This window comes from Nyctereutes procyonoides, unplaced genomic scaffold (assembly GCF_905146905.1).
Source record: "Nyctereutes procyonoides isolate TBG_1078 unplaced genomic scaffold, NYPRO_anot_genome, whole genome shotgun sequence".
NCBI lineage: Eukaryota > Metazoa > Chordata > Mammalia > Carnivora > Canidae > Nyctereutes > Nyctereutes procyonoides.
This window is the reverse complement of record NW_026575137.1, coordinates 13929249-13956507: the sequence shown is the minus strand read 5'-3', so window position 1 is coordinate 13956507 and position 27259 is coordinate 13929249. Positions and strand designations below refer to the sequence as shown.

Sequence of the window (27259 nt, the reverse complement as noted above, 5' to 3'; positions counted from 1 at the left end):
GATCCTATAAAGAGAAAAACACTTATAAACATCTGGACAAACTTAAAAGGAAGCTATAGTCACAGGGAGAAAAAAAAGAATCTCTGTAGTACAACACACAATACAGAAAGTTATAATATATAACAATATAACCTAAAATTATAAATAGAAATAAAACTCTTACAAAAACTATTTTTATCAGGTTAATTTTTTCTTTAATAGCACACACAAGAACCAAAAAAACAAAATGGAGACATGCAACTCAACTACTAGAAAAAGAAACACCTACTTTAATAACAGATGGCATCTTGGAATTTAGGTTATCATACGTGAAATGCAGACGAGTTCTGAAGGAACATTTATACAATAAAGGATCCTGGTAAAATTCTATTTTACCACTAGCATTTCGTTTATCAAGACAAACCGTACAATCCGAAAAATTGATAACCTTTCTCAGCACCAGATCAGTTGCTAAAAGAAAAAAAAAAAAAAACATTTTAAGTAAAAAGGAAAGCTGGACGAAAAAAAAGGCAACCATTTTTATTAGTACAAATAGTAATAAGATTAATAGAGCATTTAATACATGAGGCCAGAACCTATGCAATGAATCTCTCATTTATTATTTAAACTCTCCAATAACCTTATGAAATCGGCACCAAAATCCCCACTGCAAGTATGAAGAATCAAATAAAGGACAAAGAAATGAAGTAGCTTGTTCTCAAATTGCTTGCTATCTAAACAAATTTAAAACAAAATTTATGAAAAATTTTGCTACATTTCGCTATCTGCAATGGAGGTATGAAATAAATATAATTCTTGAGAAACCACATTAAGAAATACATTCTGAGTAATAATCATTCATTTAATATCTTACACTGAAAAACTCACAGCTTCTCTAAACTTGCACTCCAGATCTATAACTACATGCAACAATATGGGAAAACATTAAAAGCATAACATTAATTGAAAACAGGAAACCTTTGAAGTTTTACTCAAACCTCAAATTCCTACAAAGAGCATACTATTTTTACATAGCTCAAAAATACATGTAATATATTATTTAAGTCTATATCCACATCTGACACTTTTTGAGGCAAAATTCATAACATAAAATTAACAATTTAAAGGATACAACAGAGTGGCATTTAGTATATTGACAATATTATGCATCCACCACCACAATTTCAAAATTTTTTCATCTCATCAGAAAAGAAACTCTGTCCCCTTCAGCCCTTCAATTCCCTCACTGTCCTCTCCCTGCCCCCAATCCTGAAGTAATCACCAATCTACTTTCTATCTATACAGATTTGGCTATTCTGTGTGATTAATACAAATGGAATCATACAATATACACCTTATATGGGTTCTCTCACTTAGAATGTTTTTAAGATTTGTCCATGTTTATGTATCAGTACTTCATCCCTTTTTATAACACAAGTCTCTTTAAGTAATTAAATGATAAAATTTAATACAACAGCAGTTAACTGTAGGAGGAAAGGTATGGGACAGGGAAAAGTACACTGGTGGGGGTAAACTACTATCATTGTTCTAGATAGAGATGTGCTCATTATACGGTTTTATAACAAAATATGTGACCTAAATCTTTGTAAATACTAAATGCTGTATTAAAAATTAATAAAAGGGGAAAGAATAGTGATTACCTCAGAAAGTAAAGGATTAAAAGAAGATAATGTAAAGAGCATAGCACCAGGCCTAGCAGTTAACAAGAACTCAACAAGTAAAAGATACTATTTTTGTGTTTTTATCACCACCCTTTTCATGAACTTTCATGTGATATGATACTGATTTTCTTAAATATATTAGCACATTGATAGAAATAATAATTCACATTTTACAAATGACTCATCCAAGGTTATACTACATTAGTGATGAGAGGAAGATTGAAACCAAGATGTCCTAACTCCCAATCCAAGACTCTAATTCACTATGATTTCCCAGAGTAATATTTGCATTACTCATATATTAAACTATAAATGAAATTTCTTCCCATAAAATGTCAACACATTCATTCAATCCTGCATTATCCAGTTCTGCTTGTTTTCCATTTTCCTTAAATGTTTCCTTGTGGGCTTGTATGGAGTATTTTTTCCACAGAGGATGAGAGGAAGGCATTTACAATGTCTCAGAAATAATGCTTGGGACTTTGCATATGCATTGATTTATGCTTCACAACAAAGCTGCGAGATCAAGATTCCTCATTTTAAAACAAACTGACTAAGGGGCACGTGAGCAGGCTCAGTCAGTAAAGCATACAACTCTTGATCTCAGAGTAGTGAATTCAAGTCTCATGACAGGTGTGGAGCCTACTTTAAAAAAAAAAAAAATGTAAAGAGTAAAGCTTGCAGAACACACAGAAAAATGAGACTGTATCAAATTCTGCTAGTTCCTAGCTGTATGCCTAAACTAGGCAAGTGAAGTAACCTTGAGACTAAATTTCCTTTTGCCTCCCTTTAAGTAGGACTTAAGACAGATACATGAATATATAAGTACATGAATGAGAAAGGATATCACTTCACAGGGTTATGAGAATTTGAGAAAAGAAATGTAAATAATTTTAACAGATCATTTTCTGAGCACTATGTACAAGACACTTTTACAAGTGCTTTCAGTGCATTAATGTATTTAATAAAATAACTCTGTAAGGAAACTCCTATTTTACCCCCATTTACCAAACAAACAAAGAAATGGTCAAGTAACTCACCCAACAACTAATAGCTATACTAAGTGGGACATCTAGGATCCAAACTCAGGTCATTTAACTTTAGTGCCAGCACTATTAACAAATATAAAAAAAAAAAAAAAAACAAATATATACCCTGGCAAGTCACAGATAAAGGTGCTAAAAATAGTCTTCTCACTATATTTTCAAAAAATATACTAACAAATATTATGATTTATTAATATCTCTTCCGAAAAAAAAGCAGTGTCTCTTTGACACCTGTATTTTTCAATTCTTTTTTTTTTTTTTTTTTTATGATAGTCACACACAGAGAGAGAGAGAGGCAGAGACACAGGCAGAGGGAGAAGCAGGCTCCATGCACTGGGAGCCTGATGTGGGATTCGATCCCGGGTCTCCAGGATCACGCCCTGGGCCAAAGGCAGGCGCCAAACCGCTGCGCCACCCAGGGATCCCTGTATTTTTCAATTCTTATAGCACAGTGCCTACCACGTAAAACATAAGCAAATAGTAATAAGTAAATGGTAGTTACTAAAGTTATATTACTTAATAGTTCTTTTAATGCAAGCATAAGGAGATTATGGCATATAATAGAGGCTTTAGGATACTCCTAAAGGAAATGTAGGATTTCCAGTTCCAAATATGCTCTGGAATATACAAGCCTAAACCATAAACCAGTCAGATACATTATTTTGCCATTAGTGAACAATACAAAAGCAACATTTTCCTCTTCGTCCTTCAAATACATCAAAAATTTTAACTATTTCTATTACAAACCTACAGCACTGCAAAACGCTATATACTACACTTGAACCAGGCATGTGGTAGGTAAGAAAGAATAAAAATTAAAAATATTAAAAAGAGTTTAGGATTTTATAACTAAAAACAGAGTTGTAGTAATCCCCTCTAATTGTATACTAAATTTTACATATGTTTATTTTTCTAAGGCTAAAGACATAAAGCTCTCATTAGATATATCGAACAGCCTTTTGGCCCAGAAAAGGTTTAAAAACCAAGACAACTATTTCAATAATGGAAAAAATCTATACTTTTCTTGATATTTACTCACCAGAAATATCCATGAATGCACGATCCCATAATTCACCTACTGTATAGCACTCTGCAGAAGTGATATTGACTGAAAGAACAATATCATCTTCAACGTATTTTAGTATGAGATTATTTATAACAATATTTACATTATTTACAACTCGTCTAATCAGACTCTGCACATAACCTACAAAATAGAAGGAAAAAAGGACTCAATTAACCATTAAGTCTGTCAATAAAGAATAATTCTTAAAATATTATTGAACTTAATGTATACGATAGGTGGGTATCATTTAACATATTTTGCAAAGAGGAAACTAACAGTCAGGTAGACATGCTTACAAAAACTGGCACAGCTAAGTAACAGACCCACCCCCAAAAACCATTACCAAGAAATTCTATATAAAGAAGTGTTCCTGTACTAAGAAAAATCAGAGACTATACCTTTTTAATAACATAATACTAGATTCCAGTCAGTGATAATCCTATGTCCAGTACTTTGGTTTCTATTTTAGAAACATTTTCCCAAATGAAACAATGCTACTATATGCCCATTTTACAACATATTAGAAGAAGAATCACTTCTTTAAGCTTCTTTTGAGCCATCTTCTCTTCCTACTTTAAAGAGCCATATAAATATTCAAAAGTTAGGCTGGGAGGAAGAAAGGAAAAACTTGCCCATCATAATGGATTCAAGTATTTCCACTTACTACTAAATAATACTGAAGCAAGGTAGAGGAGAGAATATGAACAAGGAAAAAAATGTAGATAGAATTTAAAGAGATAGGGAAAAAGAAAACAATGAAAAGAAAAAAGTATGGAAGAATCAAGAAAAGCATAATGCGAACACAGAGAAATAAAGAACAAGAAACAAATAGCAGTTTAAAAAAACAGCAGAAGTAACTGGTGGACATTCTTCTTGGCTATAGCTTGCCTAAAATCTTCAAACTGTTCTTTTAATTTTATGCTCCTATGGGATACTCCACATTCTCAGAAGCTTCTCACACAATAAATGTGTATACAGATACATTAGTAAGGAATTAAATTGGAAATATAAATAAAACTCAACAGTATTTTAAGAAAACACAGAAGAAAAAGATTAAAAACTTCACTTGATTCAAATGTATCTCCCACTATAAAACTTATTTAAAAGCTGATTAAAATTTTAGCTATTTCATGAACCATCCTGCTTGTATTCAGAACTTAACTGGGCAAAACTGAATCAACTTCTGTCAGCAACTGACACTGTTAACACGTCCACTAAAGCCTCCTGAAAGAAAGTCTATTTAAATCCATTCAACGGGGTAGCCTGGGTGGCTCAGCAGTTTAGCACCACCTTCAGTCCAGTGTGATCCTGGAGACCCGGGATTGAGTCCCACGTCAGGCTCCCTGCATGGAGCCTGTTCTTCCTCTGCCTGTGTCTCTGCCTCTCTTTCTCTCTCTCTCTCTCTCTCTCTCTCTCTCTCTCTCTCTCTCTCTCTTTCTCTTTCTCTCTCTGTGTCCTTTATGAATAAATAAATAAAATCTTTAAAAAAAATGAATCCATTCAACCATAACACCTATGCAAAACCAACTCCTTCATTCATCCCCAGTGGATACAAATAGGAAAGAAATGTAATACAACCAAGTTTTTCTCATATGTGGAAACTATTAGCAGCTTTTAGAGTGCCAATTATGCTACAAAATTAACGTACAAAATATCAATAAATTTAAGGTAATAAATACTCTTTTGAGAGCAGATACTAAAATAATGCTTAACAAATTAAGCTTCCAGAAGAAATTTTTAAAAATCAGAAGTTTCAATCCTAGAATGTATATTCCTCCATGCTTTTACTACTCAACACAGATGTTAAAAATAAACATCCTGTTTCTAAGAAGTCAAGAAGCATGACTAATATTGGTTTTCCTATTTCTGAAAAACGTGTCATCAATAAGGAATTCATAAAAACCTCTTAAGGGTTCATGAGTTTTTATTACCTTCAAAAGATAAATTCTCAAAAGATAGAACTGGAGAAAATATTTAATGCAAATTAATAGAAACATAATACTGTAAATGTATATTAACCAACAGAACCCTACTAATGGATTGTTTTTTATATTTTTCCTCAGTTTCTCATTATAAAATTAACATACAGGTTGAGATGATTAAGCCAATTCAACATTAAAGAATAAAATATCTAAGAACTATTCCCATAGTCTATGTTTCCTTATTAAAAATACAATACCAAAGAAACAGTAACTAACCACTGGAAGAAATGATACACTATCTCCCCAATCCTCCATAACTTAGTTCTAAGCTACAGAAGAGTCTCAAACAGCAGATCTTCTAGCTCTGATCACTAAATATTTAGATAGTCCCTGAAAGTGTATCTATTCAGATAACGTAACAGTAATCCAGGTCTATTCCACAAGCACCTGAAAATGCAAGGTAACTCTGGGATAAAAACCTACCAGGTGTCCTACTAGATGGCTCTAAAACAACACCCTGTTACTAAACAACCTTTCCAGAAATTCCTATCACTATCCAACTCTTCCCCACCCCACAACCCCACTCCTCCAGAATCCTTCAGGCACACACATCTATGCCCACAGGGCCAGGTAAAACACTATGAACTCTCTCCTCTACATGCTCTTCTCCAATGTCCCCTAACCTACACAACATTAAGACGACTGTCTCTACCACTTTCCTTGGGCTTATGTAACTACTGTCATTTGTGTATGTCTGTATATAATTATTTTCTCTGTTAAACAATGAAATCCTCGAGGGCAAAGACTAGGTCTTATTTATCTCCCTCATATTCTTAAATGAAATAGCATGCACCAATTTTGGTTACAAAGAGACAACATCTACAATCTATTTATCCTAATGTCACAGGGAAGCCAAGTTCTCAAAATCAAATTCCATGGTTGAGTGATTTGATTACCATATCTAAAAACATTTTAGTGTAGTTTTGGTGTAAACTTGAGGGTTATGCAACATCATATAGGCAACTTATGCTCAAATAGTTAAAGGTAGAGTTCTTTGTAACACTCTTGTCTTTTTTGAAAGATTGAAACTATTTCAAAATAAAACTTTTTTAAAAGGCTAAGAACAAGGATTCTTTTTTTTTTAAATTTTATTTATTTATGATAGTCAGAGAGAGGGAGAGAGGGAGGCAGAGACACAGGCAGAGGGAGAAGCAGCCTCCATGCAGGGAGCCCGACGTGGGACTCGATCCTGGGTCTCCAGAATCGCGCCCTGGGCCAAAGCAGGCGCTAAACCGCTGCGCCACCCAGGGATCCCCAACAAGGATTCTTTTATCCATACAGTAGGGAGGTTCAATAAAACATGAATTAAAAAAGGTTTGGTAACTAGACAATAACTCAGGGCAGTTACTGTGGGAGCTAAGAAAACTCACAGTGAGTGGACAGTACAATTAGTGTTATTATTTTGATGGTCTCAGAAGCTCCAAACAAAACTAAGGTAAAAAAAGAAGTGTAAGTACTGACAGGGAAGGATGCAAAATTGCCATTACACACAGATGACTATTGGTCATAGAGAATATTCAAAAGATAAACTGAATACTGGTATCAGCTAACAAAAAGTTAAAATTAAGCTTTCCTATATAACAAAGTGATGAAAAGAGAATAAAATGGTAAAAATTGACTGTCACGGCAGGGAGAGAAAGAGGCAAACCAAGAAACAGACTCTTAACTACAGAGCACAAACATGGTTACCAGAGGGGAGGTGGGTGGATGGGTGAGGGAATTAAGGAGTACAATTGTCGTGTACAATAGGTGATGGGAATTAAGGAGTACAATTGTCATGATGAGTACTGGGTGTTGTATGCAAGTGTTCAACCCCTGAACTGTACATATGAAACTAATATTACACTGTATGTGAACTGAAACTTAAATAAAAACTTGAAAAAAACTGGTAATCCCAATTAATAAAATGTATGATTGCATTTTTTTTTTATTTTTTTTATTTATTTCTGATAGAGAGAGAGGGAGAGGCAGAGACACAGGCAGAGGGAGAAGCAGGCAGAGGGAGAAGCAGGCTCCATGCACTGGGAGCCCGACGTGGGATTCGATCCCGGGTCTCCAGGATCGCGCCCTGGGCCAAAGGCAGGCGCCAAACCGCTGCGCCACCCAGGGATCCCTGCATTTTGTTTTCTTGATCACATTTCATGGCCAAGTTGTTAGACACATACAAAGTCATATATTTGGGGGGAAACTGTACCTGTTATAATTTAGTATCTATTACATATATCTGTTAATGCTTTTGCCTTAAGGTTCATTTTGCATGGTTTTTAAGCTATAAAAACAGACTTTTTGATAGTATTTGTCTGTTATGCTATTTCCCATCCTTTCATTTTCAATTTTTCCTGGCTGTCTGTGATACTTGTGTGTTTTGGAAGCTACACACACCTGAACATAACCACTCTTTCCTTTTAGTATCCAAAAAAACACTACTTGTGCTTCCTTAGAGCTCCTCTTGGCTTTGGCTTTGCAATGTAGTTTGTAGTTTACAAAGTCTCCCAGATTAAGCAGTTAATTCTTGAAGGGAATATAGCCTTCAATGAGCCACTCTAGCATGCTCTCATTCACACAGAAATATTTAGGGAACTAAACAGCCTGCCACTAAGCACTATTTTGAAATACAATCTATTAGAATGAAATAAAAGCTCTCCAATCATCACCTTTTCTGTAATAAATAATATATAAACCTTAGATATCTTGAAGATTACCATAACAGTTTTAAGCATAGCCTACTTTTAAAAGGAACAATATATCAGTATATTAAAAAAACACCTGGATATCAGAAATGACTAGCTAGCTATCCATGAGTATCTTCCCCTTCCAGAATGGAGAATTGTTGCTGAGATAAGGACTTCTAAGCCATACATAATGTCCATGCAAACAGTTTCCCTCAGTGAAATTTGAGCAGAATATGTATCACTTCCAGCATGGGAGGATTAAGAAATAGAAAAATCTTCTCCAGTCTGTCCTCTGGAGAAGACTGAAAGTAGCAGAACTCAAAGTCTGGCCTAGGGCACAGCACAGCCTCGCACCCAGGTAGCTCAGTCAGTTAAGTGTCTGACTCTTGATATCAGCTCAGTCTTGATCTCAGGGTCATGAATTTGAGCCCTGTGTTGGGATCCATGCTGAGCATGGAGCCTACTTAAAAAAAGAAGCCTGGGCTTCTGGTAGAACACAGTATTTGTGCTGATACATAAAGAAAACGACACTTTTGTTAGGTTAATGCTAACTGGTGAGGATTTAACCAGTTGATTAACACAATTTACACAATGTGTCATTGTTATTAGAGGATAAAAAGTTTTTCCTAAAAATGTTAATGTAAGATATTAAAACAATAAAGGCATTAAAAAATAGAAGATATGAAATCCATTTCTTTTTCATTTGCCACAAGATCTTCTCTTAGATGTTCCAGAAAGAAATAATGATTAGATAGATTTAAACTCTTGTGCTCTTCCACAAGCAGACAGAAAGAAAATAATTATGCTATCTTCTATAACAAGACATTGACATTCTTGGCTCAGGTTCTTGAACAGATGACATTATTACAAATATTCCTAAATTATCTCATATACTCCCCAATTATTACTGAACTTCCTTTCAAGAGATTTTTCAGAAAATTAAGCCTCAGGAGTCTAATGCATACACACAAATAACACACAAACTATTATCTTCCATTTCATATTCAATATTTTCTGCAGAAAAAAATTTTGACTACTAAATTACCATCAGTTCTCCTTATGTATATCAAAATATTTGAGTTTCCATTTTCTTTTTTTCTTAAGATTTTATTTATTTGACAGAGAGAGAGAGAGAGAGAACACAAGCAGGGGGAGTGGCAGAGGGAGAGGGAAAGGCAGGGCCTCCACTGTGCGGGGAGCCCAACGTAAGGCTCGATCCCAGGACCCTGGGATCATGACCTGAGCTGAAGGCAGATGCTTAACTGACTGAGCCACCCAGATGCCCCATGAGTTTCCATTTTCTTATCTACAAAATGTGGGCTAGATCAGAGGTGCTTAGCTAAAGCCTAGAGATGGACTTCAGCAGGTATGTGAATATCCTAAAGTTATGTGCAATTTCATATGTGCATATTGTAGGTGTAGAACTTTTACAACAGGTTTTCAAGGGTCCATATCCCAAAAAAATAGATTGCTAGACCAGAAAATCTTGAAGTAGCTTCTTCTATTTCACATTCCAATGACCCTAGGACACTGATTATTGAAGTCTGAAGAAAACATTGTATAATTTTATGCAGTTCAGTTTTTGTGCAGTGCAGTAAACATATAAGGGCCTATTATGAACCAGACATTGTTTAGATCAGGAAGACCTCAAAAATGAGGTCTTTGCCATCTATTTTTATAAATAGTGTTTTATTAGAACATAGGCACAATACATTAGTTTTTCTAATATGGCTGAGTTCATGCTACATCAGAAGAATGGAATAGCTGCAACAGAAAATATATGGCTAAAAATCCTAAAATACTTAATAACTGGCCCTTCAAAGAACTGCTGTCCTCTTTGCTAGATGATGATCAAAAATGACTAAGTCATAACTTCAGACCCAGTAGGCAACATGGTTTTTAAAGTTTATCCATATCCTAAATATTTCTATTAAGCTGTGTATATGTGTGTGTGTGTGTGTGTGTGTATACACATACACGCACACACATATGTTCTGGGTAAAAAGGTAAGAAGAAAAGGAAAGACAAACCAAGAAAGAGGAAGCCATGCAATGGAAGACAAAGTTTATAACAAACAAGTAGAATTCTATTTTAAATGAGTAACTATTGGGGCACCTGGGTGGCTCAGTGGTTGAGCATCTCCCTTTGGTTCAGGTCGTGATCCTGGGGTCCTGGGATGGAGTCCCGCATCAGACTCCCTACAGGGAGCCTGCTTCTCCCTCTGCATATGTTTCTGCCTCTCTCTCTGTTCCTCTCATGAATCAATAAATAAAATCTTAAAAAATAAACTATTAAATAAGAAAAAAATTTAACTAAAAGACCTTGAGTAAATTAAAGGACAACATCCTTTTTTTGAAAGACAACATCTTCTTAAAGCCATTTTAGATAAAATGACCTTCAATAAAAGCCGAAGGCTATATACTTCAGAGAGCACAGAACCACATAATCCAGCTATCTAGCTTAGAAGTTGTCTCACTTTACAGAGAGATAAAATGCAGAGAATACTGATAAAAGCATGAATGAATAAATAAATAAAACATCCTTAAACCTTCTCTCTAAATTGGAATTATCAGTATATTTTACAGGATATGCTAAGCTCACAATTCAAAACTGTTCTTAGCAGCAATTGAAAGTCCTGTGCCCATAGATCAGTGACTGAAAGAGAACGTGCATACTTCAAATCAGTTATTCAAATTCTTTTGACCCTTCTACCAGAAGAAAATATTACATTATAACCCAGCACAAGCCTACACATATGCACAAATTTCTTTACTAATAACTTTACTATATGCCTTTATGCTCTGAGGTTTTCTATTATTTTCCATATATTCTAAATGCTTGCTATGACCCATTAAATTGCTCTTCTGCACTAATTGGTCAGGATCCATAATCTGATAAAAGACTATTCGAAATACCAAGAAAAGAGATTGCAAACAGAAATATTAGATGTCAACTTATGTTCTTCCCCTATTCAAAAGTGACCCATCCCTCAAGATTGTAAAACAAAGGACCACTGGCAACACGAACTTCAAAAAGCATCTCTGAGTCTATGTAAATGCTCAAACTCCAAAATTGTAAACACAGCCATAACTTTGCCCTAGAAATTTTGAGACCAAAAATTAATTTCTACCATGGAAGAACCTTAATATGGTTCCCAGGCAAGACAAGGTTGCCAGAAAGGATTCCTCAAATAACCATATGAGTCAACCTTTAAATAAAATGATTTACCATTATCCAGCTGGATTCTCAAATTATCCCTTTTCTCCCTTTGGCAAGATTAACTTTACTCTGCCTCCCAGTAATTGCCCAACGTGTTCAGTTACTCCCTAAATCAACTCCTTCACTGTGATTTATGTTAGCATAAAAGAGGATACCAGTCCTCCTATTAGGCAAGGCAGCAAAGCACATGTTAATCAAAATGCTACCCCTCAAGGAGTTAAGAATACAGTTCTATTTCATGCCTCTAAAAATAGGATTATTTCAGTTATGTTTATGTTTTTATGTTTATTTTTAATGCTCCCAAAAAATAGACCAATTTTCTCTATTCTGAGTACCAGTGTAAATTCTATTAAAGGCTCTAAAGAATTTTTAAAAGTCTGGGACCTGTTTTGAGTACATGCAGGTTAGCCTACAGATTTTTATCTGTGAAATCAACAACTGAAAAAAGCTTTTAGTTTATCTTAAACAAGTTCTTAAAAGAAAAAGAAGTGTTACAAGACTCAACAGTTAAACTTAAAAATGATTATTCTCGCCAGAATTTATTAATGGAGAGGATTTGATACAATGAGCTGATATAGGAAGTTTTGAAGGGATATGTAGTCAGAAATTTGGGGAGGTAAAAGGGTTACCCATTTAATAAATAAGAACAAGCTACAGTTTAATTTATACTTTAATTCACCAAGGATTTTTCCCAAGAAGTTAATTAGCAAGAAAAAATTTAGAAAGTTCTGGAACAATCACACCACTCTAAGAATTTTTTTTTAAGATTTATTTATTCATATAGACAGACAGACAGACAGAAAGAGAGAGACAGAGACAGAGGCAGAGACATAGGCAGAGGGAGAAGCAGGCTCCATGCAGGGAGCCTGACGTGGAACTCGATCCAGGGTCTCCAGGATCATGCCCTGGGCTGCAGGTGGCGCTAAACCGCTGCACCACCGGGGCTGCCCCACACCACTCTAAGAATTAGAAACATTCAGAAGTAAAATATCTTCCTCTGCCACCTTCTCCAGCTATAGCAATTAATCTATTTAAAGCTATAGCAATTAATCTAATTAAAGCCAGGGAGATTACCAAAACTTGTTAAGTAAAGTTCAGAAGAATATAAAGCATCAGCATTAATATTACTATAACAGTAGTTTAAAATGTTCAACTATAACGTAACTTAGAACATATTTGAGGGAGGAGGGCTATGAAATGCTGTATCTAACTCTAGTCTCTTAGTAGATGGTGCCAGAAGGCTGTCAAAAATTAACTAGGTTAAAACCAACAGAAAACCTACAAACTTTTGGCACAGAAAACAAATATATAGCAATGTCAACTATATCTCTGAGAAAAAGAAATGACTGATGAATAAAATCAAAAGAGAAGTGACTGATAAAAACAATTCCTAACTGTAAAATGGCAGCAATGCACTATGGCCACAGAGCTGACATGTCATGATCATGTTATTCTTCTTCATTAAATAGTTACTAAGGAACTGTTATTTATTTGTAAGCCACTACTGTTCCAAGTAAATAAAAACTTCAGGAAATGAAAGAGATGGTTATAAAATTCATGATCCTGTTGGTGAACTCTACAGTTTACTGAAACTCAGAACAATCTAATGACTTTCCTGTTTATCAAGAAGCAAGGGAACAAAGAGACTATGAGTAACAAAGCAGAGGCATGTCTTTGCTTGGACAGGATGTAAGAAAGAAATGTAAGTTAAAATCCTGCTGAAGAGCATCAAAATTTGAATGAAAGATATTTTTGAGGGCTCTGGGCTTGATCTGTTCTTATTTCATGAAGCAAATGTACACACAAATATAGTCTAAGTATTTTATGACACTAAATACTGAAAGTGTACATTCTACAACAGGCTACAACAATTAATAACAAGTGAAATTTTAGTTTTATCAAGTTCATTAGAAGTTACCTGGTGGTAAATCAGGATCTGTGGGAGCAGCCTGCTGAATTCTTCGGGGTTTTACTGATGGTTTCGTGTTCTCAGTAGTACTACGGTTCGTAGAATGAGAACCACAGCTTTCATGGTCATCCTATTTTTATTTTAAAGAAAAGTATCAACCACCATTCAAGAGTTAGGAAAAGTTTTTCTGGTTGAATATACACAGCTTATGGTTACTAAATTTGATCAGCTTATTTTTTAGCTCTAAAAATCTATATAAACAAACAATTCTTATGATTTGCATTCTCAAACAGCTTTTAAAAATAACAATTACTGTACACCACAAATTCTTCATTTCTTGAATTGGGATCTAAACAAACCACTTGATAACACCAAAGAATTCTTGGGCAGCCCAGGTGGCTCAGCAGTTTAGTGCCCCCTTCAGTCCAGAGCCTGCTCCTGGAGACCCTGGATCAAGTCCCACATCAGACTCCCTGCATGGAGCCTGCTTCTCCCTCTGCCTGTGTCTCTGCCTCTGTGTGTGTGTGTGTGTGTGTGTGTGTGTCTTGTGAATAAATAAATCTTTAAAAAAAATTCTTATATATGGCTTTTGCAAAAGAAGACTATTTAACAGAAGTGTTTAAGGACTTTCCATCTGAATACAAAATAAATGGAAAGGGTCTTAATTTCTCCCTTGCTGTTTATCTGTTAAGGCCTTCAGTATTTTGTGTATTAAATTAAATTTGAATCCAAGATGTCTTCTTAGTCACTTTAATGATTAATCTCAATCATCCTTAGACTCCTTTGCAGTCTAATTATGTTTACTGAATTATTATCCACATTAGATACAAGTTTTCATTGGGTTTTAATATGGAGAACAAAAACTTCAACAAAACACGTTTTTGAAATGTATTCCCTTATTTATAAATGCAGACAGTACTCTTTTCCTGCCTTTATTCAACTGTAAGTTTATATAATGCTCTTATATGCTAATTGTTGGACATACAAAGATAAGTCAGGTTTAATACCTGTCCTCAAGGATTTCAGAATCCATATAACATATAACTAGGTTTTTTTGGTTTTTATGTTAGGAACAAAAAGAGAGAACTTCTATTTGGAAGAACTAGAGAGGTCAGGCTCATAAAAGTGAGTATAGGAATGTTTTAGGTTAAGATTGGAGGCTAAATAGAGGGAAACCATAAGCAAAAGCAAAACAGTATATATGCATGTAGCATGTACAGAAATAATGATTAGTCAAATAAAGCCAAAGTATACAATGTTTAAGAAGAGAGAACCATACCAGAAGCTAAAGACATGAATCAGTTCAATAAAAATAACGTAACATTAAGAACTATAAAGATGTTCATTCTAGTTGCCATGTTTCGGGATTTGGTAATTAGGATGCCAATAACGTATAAGAAAAGAGATTTCATACTTCTAGTAGAGACACAGGAGAGCAGTAAATGAATAGTTTAAAGAGTGAATGAGAAATCAAAAGTGGAAACAATAAACATAGATTGCTATTTCAAGAAGACCGGCAATACAGGGAGAAAATAGATAGGGCTTAGTAATAAAGTAAAAGCATCTGGCATCTTCTTTTTTTTTTTTTTAAGGTTTTATTTATTTAATCATGAGAGACACAGAGAGGCAGAGACATAGGCAGAGGGAGAAGCAGACTCCCTGCAGGGAGTCCAATGTGGGACTCGATCCAGGGACCGCAGGATCACGTCCTGAGCCAAAGGCAGATGCTCAACTGCTGAGCCACCCAATCATCCTTCATCTGGCATCTTCTTATTCCTATTTTTGGAATAAAAGAGCACATTTTGCCTAAAGGAAAGGTACATAAGAGGAGAATTCAAAGGTCGAGATATAGGGGCACCTGGGTGGCTCAGTCAGTTAAATGTCTGACCCTTGATTTCGGCTCAGGTCATGATCTCAGGATTGTGAGATTGGAGCACCACGTTAGGCTCCATGCTGGGGGTGGAGCCTGCTTAAAATTCTCTTTCCCCTCTCTCTTCACCCCTTCTACCACTCTTTAAAAAAAAAAGGTATCAATACAAAAGATAGCCAATGGTGTACCGTGCCTCTTCAATTCATTAATCACTAATAAAACTATTTTAAAACACAAGAAGGGTAAGGAAATAGGTTTTTCTATTTTACATATTTGAAGAGAAAATTTAAAGATAAAAAAAGGAAAACCAAAAAAAAATAAAAGAAAAAAGAAAAACCATTAAATTTACCAATAGGATACTAGAATAAGAACAGTAAGACCTTTAGACCACAAAAATTCTTATTCAATACCACACCAAGAGAATAAAACAATTAAAGAAGATAAATCTTTTACAAAATAACATGGCTTCAACGCTAGGGATATAGTAATAAAGAAAAAAATTGTTTGAAACTTCAATACAAGCAGAAAGTAAAAGTTTTGTTATCATAAAGAAAAAACTTTCACATGAACTTATGTTCATTTTAAATTAATGCAAAACAAACTTCACTATGTTTCATTCCACAAAACAACTTCACTATTCAATCTTTATAATGACATCTTCTGTTTTTTGGGGGGAGTGTTATCATCTCTAAATACTAAAAGACCACTACTGTGAATAAAAACTTACTGTAATCACTTTTAGTTCAGCTTACATCCTTAAAAATGTTTGTAGTCATACACTTCTGCACAGCGTTAACATTAAAAGCACACTATTAATTTTTGAAACATATGGTTGTCTCAAAAGCCCAGAAGTAAAACATATTCATTAAAGAAATGTGGAAAAGTTCCAAGTGAACTGCCAAAACTAGCGTAATTATAAAAATATTTAACACTGAAACCATCTGAAATCACATACTGTATATAGATTACAGTGATGTCATAATAAACATTCCAGCCAAAATGCACTAAAACTACTGCAGTCCAATAAATCTGGCACATATGAGATGATAAACATTTTTAAGCAAAAGAAAGAACAAGTTATTTTTATTTTTTAAAAGTTATTAGCAGCAAAAAAAAGGGGTAAAGTGCATAGACTAAATATAAGATTTCAAGGAGTTAAAAAAAAACTGCATAAAGCTTCCCTATGAACTACCCATTATTATTCAAAAAACTAAGTAATTTGATTGACCAAATTTATAATAAACATGAAATCTGAGTGAGCTTTAAAAATGACCATTAATCATGGTACTCACAGGAATTTATATTATAAAACAAACATTACCAAATATACAAATACAAATACTTTTTTTTTTAAAGATTTTATTTATTCATGAGAGAGAGAGGCAGAGAGAGAAGCAGGCTCCATGCAGGGAGCCTGAGGTGGGACTCGACTCGATCCCAGGACTCTAGGATCACTCCCTGCCCCGAAGGCAGGCGCTAAACCACTGAGCCACCCAGGGATCCCCCAAATACAAATACTTCTTAATTATGGTTAGGAAATAAATAAAGTTGTATATATAATTAGAAAGTAATCCTTTTGATAACCTGAACTTGTTTTCATTTCAATTACATTTTAATTGTATCAATTATAAGTCACCTTCCATTCAAATCCTATCCCATTAAATAAAAATAAAGCAAAACAAGAATTATAATATTTACCATTAAAACTGGAATTCCTAGGGATCCCTGGGTGGTGCAGCGGATTGGCGCCTGCCTTTGGCCCGGGGCGCGATCCTGGAGACCCGGGATCGAATGCCACATCGGGCTCCCGGTGCATGGAGCCTGCTTCTCCCTCTGCCTGTGTCCCTGCCTCTCTCTCTCTCTCTCTCTGTGACTATCATAAATAAATAAAAATTTAAAAATAAATAAATAAATAAATAAATAAATAAATAAATAAATAAATAAATAAATAAATAAATAAAGCTGGAATTCCTTCCATCATTTTGAGTTCACCATCTGCTTCTAACCAGTATGCATCACTTTGGACACATTTTGCTTCATCGAAAGTCTCTAATTTCTACTAAAAGAAACCCTGTTCTCAAAAATAACTAGCTAAAATGTTTTGAGATAATTTTTAACCCCAAACACATTACAGTTACATCTTTCTTATTTAGGCTGCAATTTTTCACAAAATGTCTGGTAAGTATATTTCATGGCAAAAGAATGTTTTCTCTTGGGGACCACATAGCTATTTCTGAAAATACTGCCCTTTGCTCCTCATGAAACAAGCAAGAATGTCATTTCCTTACAAAAGTTCCTAACAGAAAATGTGGTGAACACTGTATGTAAATAGATCCCATTACTTACATACTGACAGATCATAGGATCAGGTTGCATACTTTTCACCTCAACCCTCATCAGGGGGAGTCAATTAAAACTTGAAACCCGTCAACTCCCAGATTCACAATGATATGAATAAGATTGAGGACATGACTTAAAACAGGTGGCTGAATCATTCTAATTCCTTATTTAAAAATAGACAAAGAGGCTAAAGATCAAAAAAACTGAAGGAAAAAAGTTAAAAAGTAGAATTAAGAAGTGAGGGGATCCCTGGGTGGCTCAGCGGTTTGGCACCTGCCTTTGGCCCAGGGCGCGATCCTGGGGTCCCGGGATCAAGTTCCACATCGAGCTCCCGGCATGGAGCCTGCTTCTCCCTCTGCCTGTGTCTCTGCCTCTCTCTCTCTCTCTCTCTGTCTCTCTCTCTGTCTCTCATGAATAAATAAATAAAATCTTAAAAAAAAAAGTGATGTGCTTTATGCCCTTCAGCCTTGTGGCATACAGATAAGCAGAAAAGGACTAGCTTATCTGCAAGCTATGGTCACCAAAAACTACTGAAATAGAATGAGGGCCTTGCAAATGAACTATTACAGAACTCGTAGGGACAAGCATCTTTATCCTCTCCAGTAGCAAATATACTGGCAATTGTCAAATGCAATAAAGAATCTCTCAGAGAGGACGCCTGGGTGGCTCAATGATTGAGCATCTGCTTTTGGCTCAGAGTGTGATCCCAGGGTCCTGGAATAGAGTCCCACATTTAACTCCCTGCAGGGAGCCTGCTTCTCCCTCTGCTTATGTCTCTGCCTCACTCTCTGTGTCACTCATGACTAAATAAAATCTTTAAGAAAAAAAAAATCTCTCAGAGTAACCCTGAACTTCAGAGAGTCGGCCAAATAGTCACCAAAGCTGAGGTATACTGGAGAACACAAGAAAGAGCCAGGAAAAACACATTCACTAGCTTCCATGGTAAAAATGGGAATCTCTGTTCACCTCTACTCTGACAGCAATATTAGTCAACTTAATCATTAAAAAAAGATTACCTAGCACATTTAAGAAGGTATGTAGGCACAATCTCTTCACACATCAACTTCAGCCCACACAAGAGACTGCTTCCATCTTCTCTCCCAAGGGCAAGAAGAAGAGAGTTATGCCCCCGTACATTCCTTTGCTTGATCCTCCCAAAAGGAGAAATAGCTAATATGATAGGCTGAAGCTGAACATTCATTAGGCCACATTTTAATAATGAAAGACATCACTTCTAACTGTAAACACACTGTGTGGTGGGACCTGTCTTCTATCTTTGAGATCCATGCTACTCAAGTAACAGGACCAAAGCCATTTATCCCAGAGTAACATCTTTCTCCTGCCTTCTTTTCACACATACACAGCCACCTGACCCAGATACTACCCAGCCAGAAAACTGTGGTTGACTGCAATACATTCAGGAAAATCTGCCCTATATTCTTGCCTAGGACATCTCCTTCCATTGTATCACTAAGCGTGTATCATATTGCCAACCTCTCCTCCTCTCTTTTCAGGAGCTGGATTGAATTTGTTAGACCCACTCATATTTGGAAGGTGAAAGAGGCAAAAATTAATAGAGAAAAGAACAAAAGCATATAAAGAAGCATTCTGGCAAAAGACATTTTACTATTTAATTTTTACCAGAATTCACAAAGGCTGACAGGGGATTGCGTGCTTGAGTAGATTAATAAAACTATAGTTTTCTTAGGCATAACTTCTTTCAGCAAGAAAGACCTGATCAATGTGTATGCAGGTGTTGACACTTAGAGACAAAGGAAGTAACAAAAACAGATGATACCCTTATCTGGCGGGTATTTTACTTACCTACTTGAGGAACAATCTTTATATGTATAAAAAGCTTAAGAGCAATATAAGTTAGTCAGCAATCATGTATGTCACAAAATAAACAATAATGACCTTTACTGAATACTTATACACACCAGACCAGGCCTGAAGTATTTTAAGGATGAGGGAATGAGAGGTTAAGAGGTACAAAGGTCAAAAAAGACAGGAAGTGACTAAGATGGGATAAACACCCAGATGTGTCTGCTGAAAAGCCCTTCCTATAAGCCCTTTCCTGAACTTGAAAAAGACCAAAAAGCAGGGAGAAAGAGAAAGAAGGCAGATGGGGAGGAAAAGAGACAAACAGAATTTTTTTTTTAATTTATGGCACTTCTAATGTGTCACCTACTGCTAATAACATTATATTTATCTCTCTTAATCCTCTTACCAACCCTATGAATTAGACACTGTTCCCCATGCAAAAGTATCTCCATTTAAAGATGAGGATACTAAGGCATAAAGAGATTAAATTGTTCAAAATCCCACTGGTATTAAATCACATAATCCTAACTAGAGTTGCTCTACTTCCTCCCTATGAGAAAAGACCAAATAATGCCAGTGTACTGAGGATCATATATTTGGAGGAGGGATGGATCACAGTGAGCTTTAGTCAGAAAAATGCCCAAAGGACAGGAGGTTAAAAAAGACTGTGCCCTACAGGACAAAAAAAGGAAATGACTGAACCAAAAAAGGTAGGAAGGAAGAAAGCACGTGTCTTATTGAAAAGAATAAGTAGTCGAATTTAGGGAGAGAACAAAAAAACATAAAGCTATAAAAAAGCTAAAGTAAATTATCTCCACCATGATATCTTCCTTATAGAAATTTAAGCTCGATTTTACATTCTGGTGAGTCAGCAAAACTTAGGAGTGGAAGATTAACAAAATGAAGTACATCATTCAGGAAGAAGAACCTTCTGATTATGTGACAAAGCAAAAGCAGAGACACCAACAATTTACAGATTATAAAAAGCCAGAAATTAGATGATGTGAGAAATAGCAATGAGAATGTTTTTAAATGCTCAAAAGTTAACACATATAAAAAAAAAAAAACCTCTGTAAATGGCTGTTCCCTTTCCCTTACCCCCATTTCCAAAAATAAAAAAAATCCTCTGTCCTTTACATCCTAATTTAGTCAACAAAACTACCATCTTCTCAGTCAAAAAAGTGAAACATGAACTTTTATAACTACTCTAACTTTGCAAAATGATGCTTTGGAAATGAGCTTTGGAAATTTCAGGGCATAGTGATGCTTCACCATGAATTATACAGGATGACACTGCTCTCTAAGCTCCTGACTACACAGGAAGTAACCACCTGATTTGATAAATCTAATTTTATAATAAATAGTATGCTCGGGATCCCTGGGTGGCGCAGCGGTTTGGCGCCTGCCTTTGGCCCAGGGGGCGATGTGGAGACCCGGGATCGAATCCCACGTCGGGCTCCTGGTGCATGGAGCCTGCTTCTCCCTCTGCCTATGTCTCTGCCTCTCTCTCTTTCTCTCTATCATAAATAAATAAAAATTAAAAAAATTTTAAAAAAAAATAGTATGCTCATTTTGGAATATGTGGTATTTCTGGTGAATGCACATCAACACCAAGGGTGTTGTATGGTCCACAAGGGAATTGAATATGTACATGTCAAGATCAAAACAGCAATTGGAAATAAAGATGTAGGGCTCATCCCAAATAGAAACAGTATTTAAAGCTACTAGATTTGCAATTTAAAAAAAGATAAGAAAAAAAATAAAAATAAAAATAAAAAAAATAAAAAAAGATAAGGATTAACGCTCCTAAAAATATGGCAGACTGGATAAGTGGAAACATTTAGGGCTGAGGGATGCTAACAATAAAGTTAAAGAAAAAAATTTAGCCAGGTTCAAAGCAGTGAGTCAGACTGAAAAAGAGATCCAGTTATGCTCAAGGTATAAGAGTGGACTGAGCCAGGTGAGGAAAAAAGAGGACTCAAAATTGTCCAAGTATGGCAAGAGACCATTACCAGGCTTAACACTTGAAACCAATAATGTGGAGGAGGGGAAGATGGCAGAAGAGTAGGGTCCCCAAGTCACCTGTCCCCACCAAATTACCTAGATACCCTTCAAATCATCCTGAAAATCTACGAATTCGGCCTGAGATTTAAAGAGAGACCAGCTGGAATGCTACAGTGAGAAGAGTTCGCGCTTCCATCAAGGTAGGAAGACGGGGAAAAAGAAATAAAGGAACAAAAGGCCTCCGAGGGGGAGGGGCCCCGCGAGGAGCCGGGCTGAGGCCGGGGCGAGTGTCCCCAGGACAGGAGAGCCCCGTCCCGGAGGAGCAGGAGCTGCACCAACCTTCCCGGGCGGAAAGGGGCTCGCAGGGAGTTAGAGCAGGACCCAGGAGGGCGGGGATGCCCTCGGGCTCCCTGGGACACTAACAGACACCTGCGCCCCGGAGAGTGCGCCGAGCTCCCTAAGGGCTGCAGCGCGCACGGCGGGGCCGGAGCAGCTCGGAGGGGCTCGGGCGGCGGCTCCGCGGAGGGGGCTGCGCGGCTCCGGGAGCAGCTCGGCGGCGGCGGCGGCGGCTCGGGCAGAGGAAGAGGCTCCGTGCGGAGGAGGCTGCGCGGCTCTGGGAGCAGCTCCGAGGGGCTCGGGCGGCGGCTCCGCGGAGGGGGCTGCGCCGCCAGGAGCGCGAATCCAACAGCACAGGCCCCGGAGCACAGGGCGCCGGGGACACAGCCCAGGACCCAGCCTCCCCCTGGGACAGGCAGAGGCCGGGAGGGCCCAGGACAGCAAGGACGCTCCTGCCTCGAGCTGAGCAGATCAGCGGCCCCGCCCCGGAGCCTCCAGGCCCTGCAGACGGAGAGCTCCGGAGTTCCTGGGGGGGCTGAATCCAGGTTTCCAGAGCTGCTGTAACCACTGTGGCTGTTCCTCCTGGGGCCTCACGGGGTAAACAACCCCCACTGAGCCCTGCACCAGGCACCGGGCAGAGCAGCTCCCCCAAGTGCTAACACCTGAAAATCAGCACAGCAGGCCCCTCCCCCAGAAGACCAGCTGGACGGACCAGTTCCAGGGGAAGTCAAGGGACTTAAAGTCTACAGAATCAGAAGATACTCCCCGTCTTTTTTTTTTCTTTTTTTTCTTTTTGATTTCTGATTGCTTTCCCCACCCCGCCTTTTTTTTTTCACCTTTCTTTTTCTTTCTCTTTTTCTTCTCTTTTTTCCCTTTTTTTTCTTTTTCTTTTTTCTTTTTCTCTTTTCTTTCCTTCTCTCTCTTTTTCTCCTTTTCCCAATAAAACTTGTTTTTGGCCACTCTGCACTGAGCAAAATGACTAGAAGGAAAACCTCACCTCAAAAGAAAGAATCAGAAACAATCCTCTCTCCCACAGAGTTACAAAATCTGGATTACAATTCAATGTCAGAAAGCCAATTCAGAAACACTATTCTACAGCTACTGGTGGCTCTAGAAAAAAGCATAAAGGATTCACGAGACTTCAGGACTGCAGAATTTAGATCCAATCAGGCAGAAATTAAAAATCAATTGAATGAGATGCAATCCAAACTAGAAGTCCTAACGACGAGGGTTAACGAGGTGGAAGAATGAGTGAGTGACATAGAAGACAAGTTGATGGCAAAGAGGGAAACTGAGGAAAAAAGAGACAATTAAAAGACCATGAAGACAGATTAAGGGAAATAAATGACAGCCTAAGGAAGAAAAACCTACGTTTAATTGGGGTTCCCAAGGGCGCCAAAAGGGACAGACGGCCAGAATATGTATTTGAACAAATCCTAGCTGAAAACTTTCCCAATCTGGGAAGGGAAACAGGCATTCAGATCCAGGAAATAGAGAGATCCCCCCCTAAAATCAATAAAAACCGTTCAACACCTCGACATTTAATAGTGAAGCTTGCAAATTCCAAAGATAAAGAGAAGATCCTTAAAGCAGCAAGAGACAAGAAATCCTTGACATTTATGGGGAGGAATATTAGGGTAACAGCAGACCTCTCCACAGAGACCTGGCAGGCCAGAAAGGGCTGGCAGGATATATTCAGGGTCCTAAATGAGAAGAACATGCAACCAAGAATACTTTATCCAGCAAGGCTCTCATTCAAAATGGAAGGAGAGATAAAGAGCTTCCAAGACAGGAACTGAAAGAATATGTGACCTCCAAACCAGCTCTGCAAGAAATTTTAAGGGGGACTCTTAAAATTCCCCTTTAAGAAGAAGTTCAGTGGAACAATCCACAAAAACAAGGACTGAATAGATACCATGATGACACTAAACTCATATCTGTCAATAGTAACTCTGAACGTGAACGGGCTTAATGACCCCATCAAAAGGCGCAGGGTTTCAGACTGGATAAAAAAGCAGGACCCATCTATTTGCTGTCTACAAGAGACTCATTTTAGACAGAAGGACACCTACATCCTGAAAATAAAAGGTTGGAGAACCATTTACCATTCAAATGGTTCTCAAAAGAAAGCAGGAGTAGCCATCCTTATATCAGATAAACTAAAATTTACCTCGAAGACTATAGTGAGAGATGAAGAGGGACACTATCTCATACTTAAAGGATCTATCCAACAAGAGGACGTAACAATCCTCAATATATATGCCCCGAATGTGGGAGCTGACAAATACTTAAAGGAATTATTAACCAAAGTGAAGAAATACTTAGATAATAATACACTTATACTTGGTGACTTCAATCTAGCTCTTTCTACCCTCGAAGGGTCTTCTAAGCACAACATCTCCAAAGAAACGAGAGCTTTAAATGATACACTGGACTAGATTTCACAGATATCTACAGAACTTTACATCCAAACTCAACTGAATACACATTCTTCTCAAGTGCACATGGAACTTTCTCCAGAATAGACCACATACTGGGTCACAAATCGGGTCTGAACCGATACCAAAAGATTGGGATCGTCCCCTGCATATTCTCAGACCATAATGCCTTGAAATTAGAACTAAATCACAACAAGAAGTTTGGAAGGACATCAAACACGTGGAGGTTAAGGACCATCCTGCTAAAAGATGAAAGGGTCAACCAGGAAATTAAGGAAGAATTAAAAAGATTCATGGAAACTAATGAGAATGAAGATACAACCGTTCAAAATCTTTGGGATGCAGCAAAAGCAGTCCTGAGGGGGAAATACATCGCAATACAAGCATCCATTCAAAAACTGGAAAGAACTCAAATACAAAAGCTAACCTTACACATAAAGGAGCTAGGGAAAAAAACAGCAGATAGATCCTACACCCAACAGAAGAAGAGAGTTAATTAAAATTCGAGCAGAACTCAACGAAATCGAGACCAGAAGAACTGTGGAACAGATCAACAGAACCAGGAGTTGGTTCTTTGAAAGAATTAATGAGATAGATAAACCATTAGCCAACCTTATTAAAAAGAAGAGAGAGAAGACTCAAATTAATAAAATCATGAATGAGAAAGGAGAGATCACTACCAACACCAAGGAAATACAAACGATTTTAAAAACATATTATGAACAGCTCTACGCCAATAAATTAGGCAATCTAGAAGAAATGGACGCATTCCTGGAAAGCCACAAACTACCAAAACTGGAACAGGAAGAAATAGAAAACCTGAACAGGCCAATAACCAGGGAGGAAATTGAAGCAGTCATCAAAAACCTCCCAAGACACAAGAGTCCAGGGCCAGATGGCTTCCCAGGGTAATTTAATCAAACGTTTAAAGAAGAAATCATACCTATTCTACTAAAGCTGTTGGGAAAGATAGAAAGAGATGGAGTACTTCCAAATTCATTCTATGAGGCCAGCATCACCTTAATTCCAAAACCAGACAAAGACCCCACCAAAAAGGAGAATTACAAACCAATATCCCTGATGAACATGGATGCAAAAATTCTCAACAAGATACTAGCCAATAGGATCCAACAGTACATTAAGAAAATTATTCACCATGATCAAGTAGGATTTATCCCCGGGACACAAGGCTGGTTCAACACTCGTAAAACAATCAATGTGATTCATCATATCAGCAAGAGAAAAACCAAGAACCATATGATCCTCTCATTAGATGCAGAGAAAGCATTTGACAAAATATAGCATCCATTCCTGATCAAAACTCTTCAGAGTGTAGGGATAGTGGGAACTTTCCTCGACATCTTAAAAGCTATCTATGAAAAGCCCACAGCAAACATCATTCTCAATGGGGAAGCACTGGGAGCCTTTCCCCTAAGATCAGGAACAAGACAGGGATGTCCACTCTCACCACTGCTATTCAACATAGTACTGGAAGTCCTAGCCTCAGCAATCAGACAACATAAAGACATTAAAGGCATTCAAATTGGCAAAGAAGAAGTCAAACTCTCCCTCTTCACCGATGACATGATACTCTACCTAGAAAACTCAAAAGCCTCCACCCCAAGATTGCTAGAACTCATACAGCAATTTGGTAGCGTGGCAGGATACAAAATCAATGCCCAGAAATCAATGGCATTTCTATACACTAACAATGAGACTGAAGAAAGAGAAATCAAGGAGTCAATCCCATTTACAATTGCACCCAAAAGCATAAGATACCTAGGAATAAACCTAACCAAAGAGGTAAAGGATCTATACCCTAAAAACTATAGAACACTTCTGAAAGAAACTGAGGAAGACACAAAGAGATGGAAAAATATTCCATGCTCATGGATTGGCAGAATTAATATTGTGAAAATGTCAATGTTACCCAGGGCAATTTACACGTTTAATGCAATCCCTATCAAAATACCATGGACTTTCTTCAGAGAGTTAGAACAAATTATTTTAAGATTTGTGTGGAATCAGAAAAGACCCCGAATAGCCAGGGGAATTTTAAAAAAGAAAACCATAGCTGGGGGCATCACAATGCCAGATTTCAGGTTGTACTACAAAGCTGTGGTCATCAAGACAGTGAGGTACTGGCACAAAAACAGACACATAGATCAATGGAACAGAATAGAGAACCCAGAAGTGGACCCTGAACTTTATGGTCAACTAATATTCGATAAAGGAGGAAAGACTATCCACTGGAAGAAAGACAGTCTCCTCAATAGATGGTGCTGGGAAAAGTGGACATCCACATGCAGAAGAATGAAACTAGACCACTCTCTTGCACCATACACAAAGATAAACTCAAAATGGATGAAAGATCTAAATGTGAGACAAGATTTCATCAAAATCCTAGAGAAGAACACAGGCAACACCCTTTTTGAACTTGGCCACAGTAACTTCTTGCAAGATACATCCACGAAGGCAAAAGAAACAAAAGCAAAAATGAACTATTGGGACTTCATCAAGATAAGAAGCTTTTGCACAGCAAAGGATACAGTCAACAAAACTAAAAGACAACCTACAGAATGGGAGAAGATATTTGCAAATGACCTATCAGATAAAGGGCTAGTTTCCAAAATCTATAAAGAACTTATTAAACTCAACAGCAAAGAAACAAACAATCCAATCATGAAATGGGCAAAAGACATGAAGAGAAATCTCACAGAGGAAGACATAGACATGGCCAACATGCACATGAGAAAATGCTCCACATCACTTGCCATCAGGGAAATACAAATCAAAACCACAATGAGATACCACCTCACACCAGTGAGAATGGGGAAAATTAACAAGGCAGGAAACCACAAATGTTGGAGAGGATGCGGAGAAAAGGGAACC

The 27259-nt window shown here is 37.2% G+C and overlaps 1 protein-coding gene across 10 annotated transcripts in view; it reads right to left on the bottom strand.

The window, feature by feature from the left end:
- The window catches only part of VPS13B (vacuolar protein sorting 13 homolog B), a 748802-nt gene that overhangs the window by 687490 nt on the left and 34053 nt on the right, over window positions 1–27259 (bottom strand). For 9 of the 10 annotated variants that reach the window (XM_055303543.1, XM_055303538.1, XM_055303542.1 and 6 more), the window contains exons 4-6: window positions 13565–13685; window positions 3747–3914; window positions 269–450 (exon numbers count right to left, since the gene is read on the bottom strand). In XM_055303543.1, coding sequence (XP_055159518.1) covers window positions 269–450; window positions 3747–3914; window positions 13565–13685 — 471 coding nt within the window. The remainder of the gene's footprint in view (window positions 1–268; window positions 451–3746; window positions 3915–13564; window positions 13686–27259) is intronic. The other variant, XM_055303545.1, reaches the window with a different exon arrangement.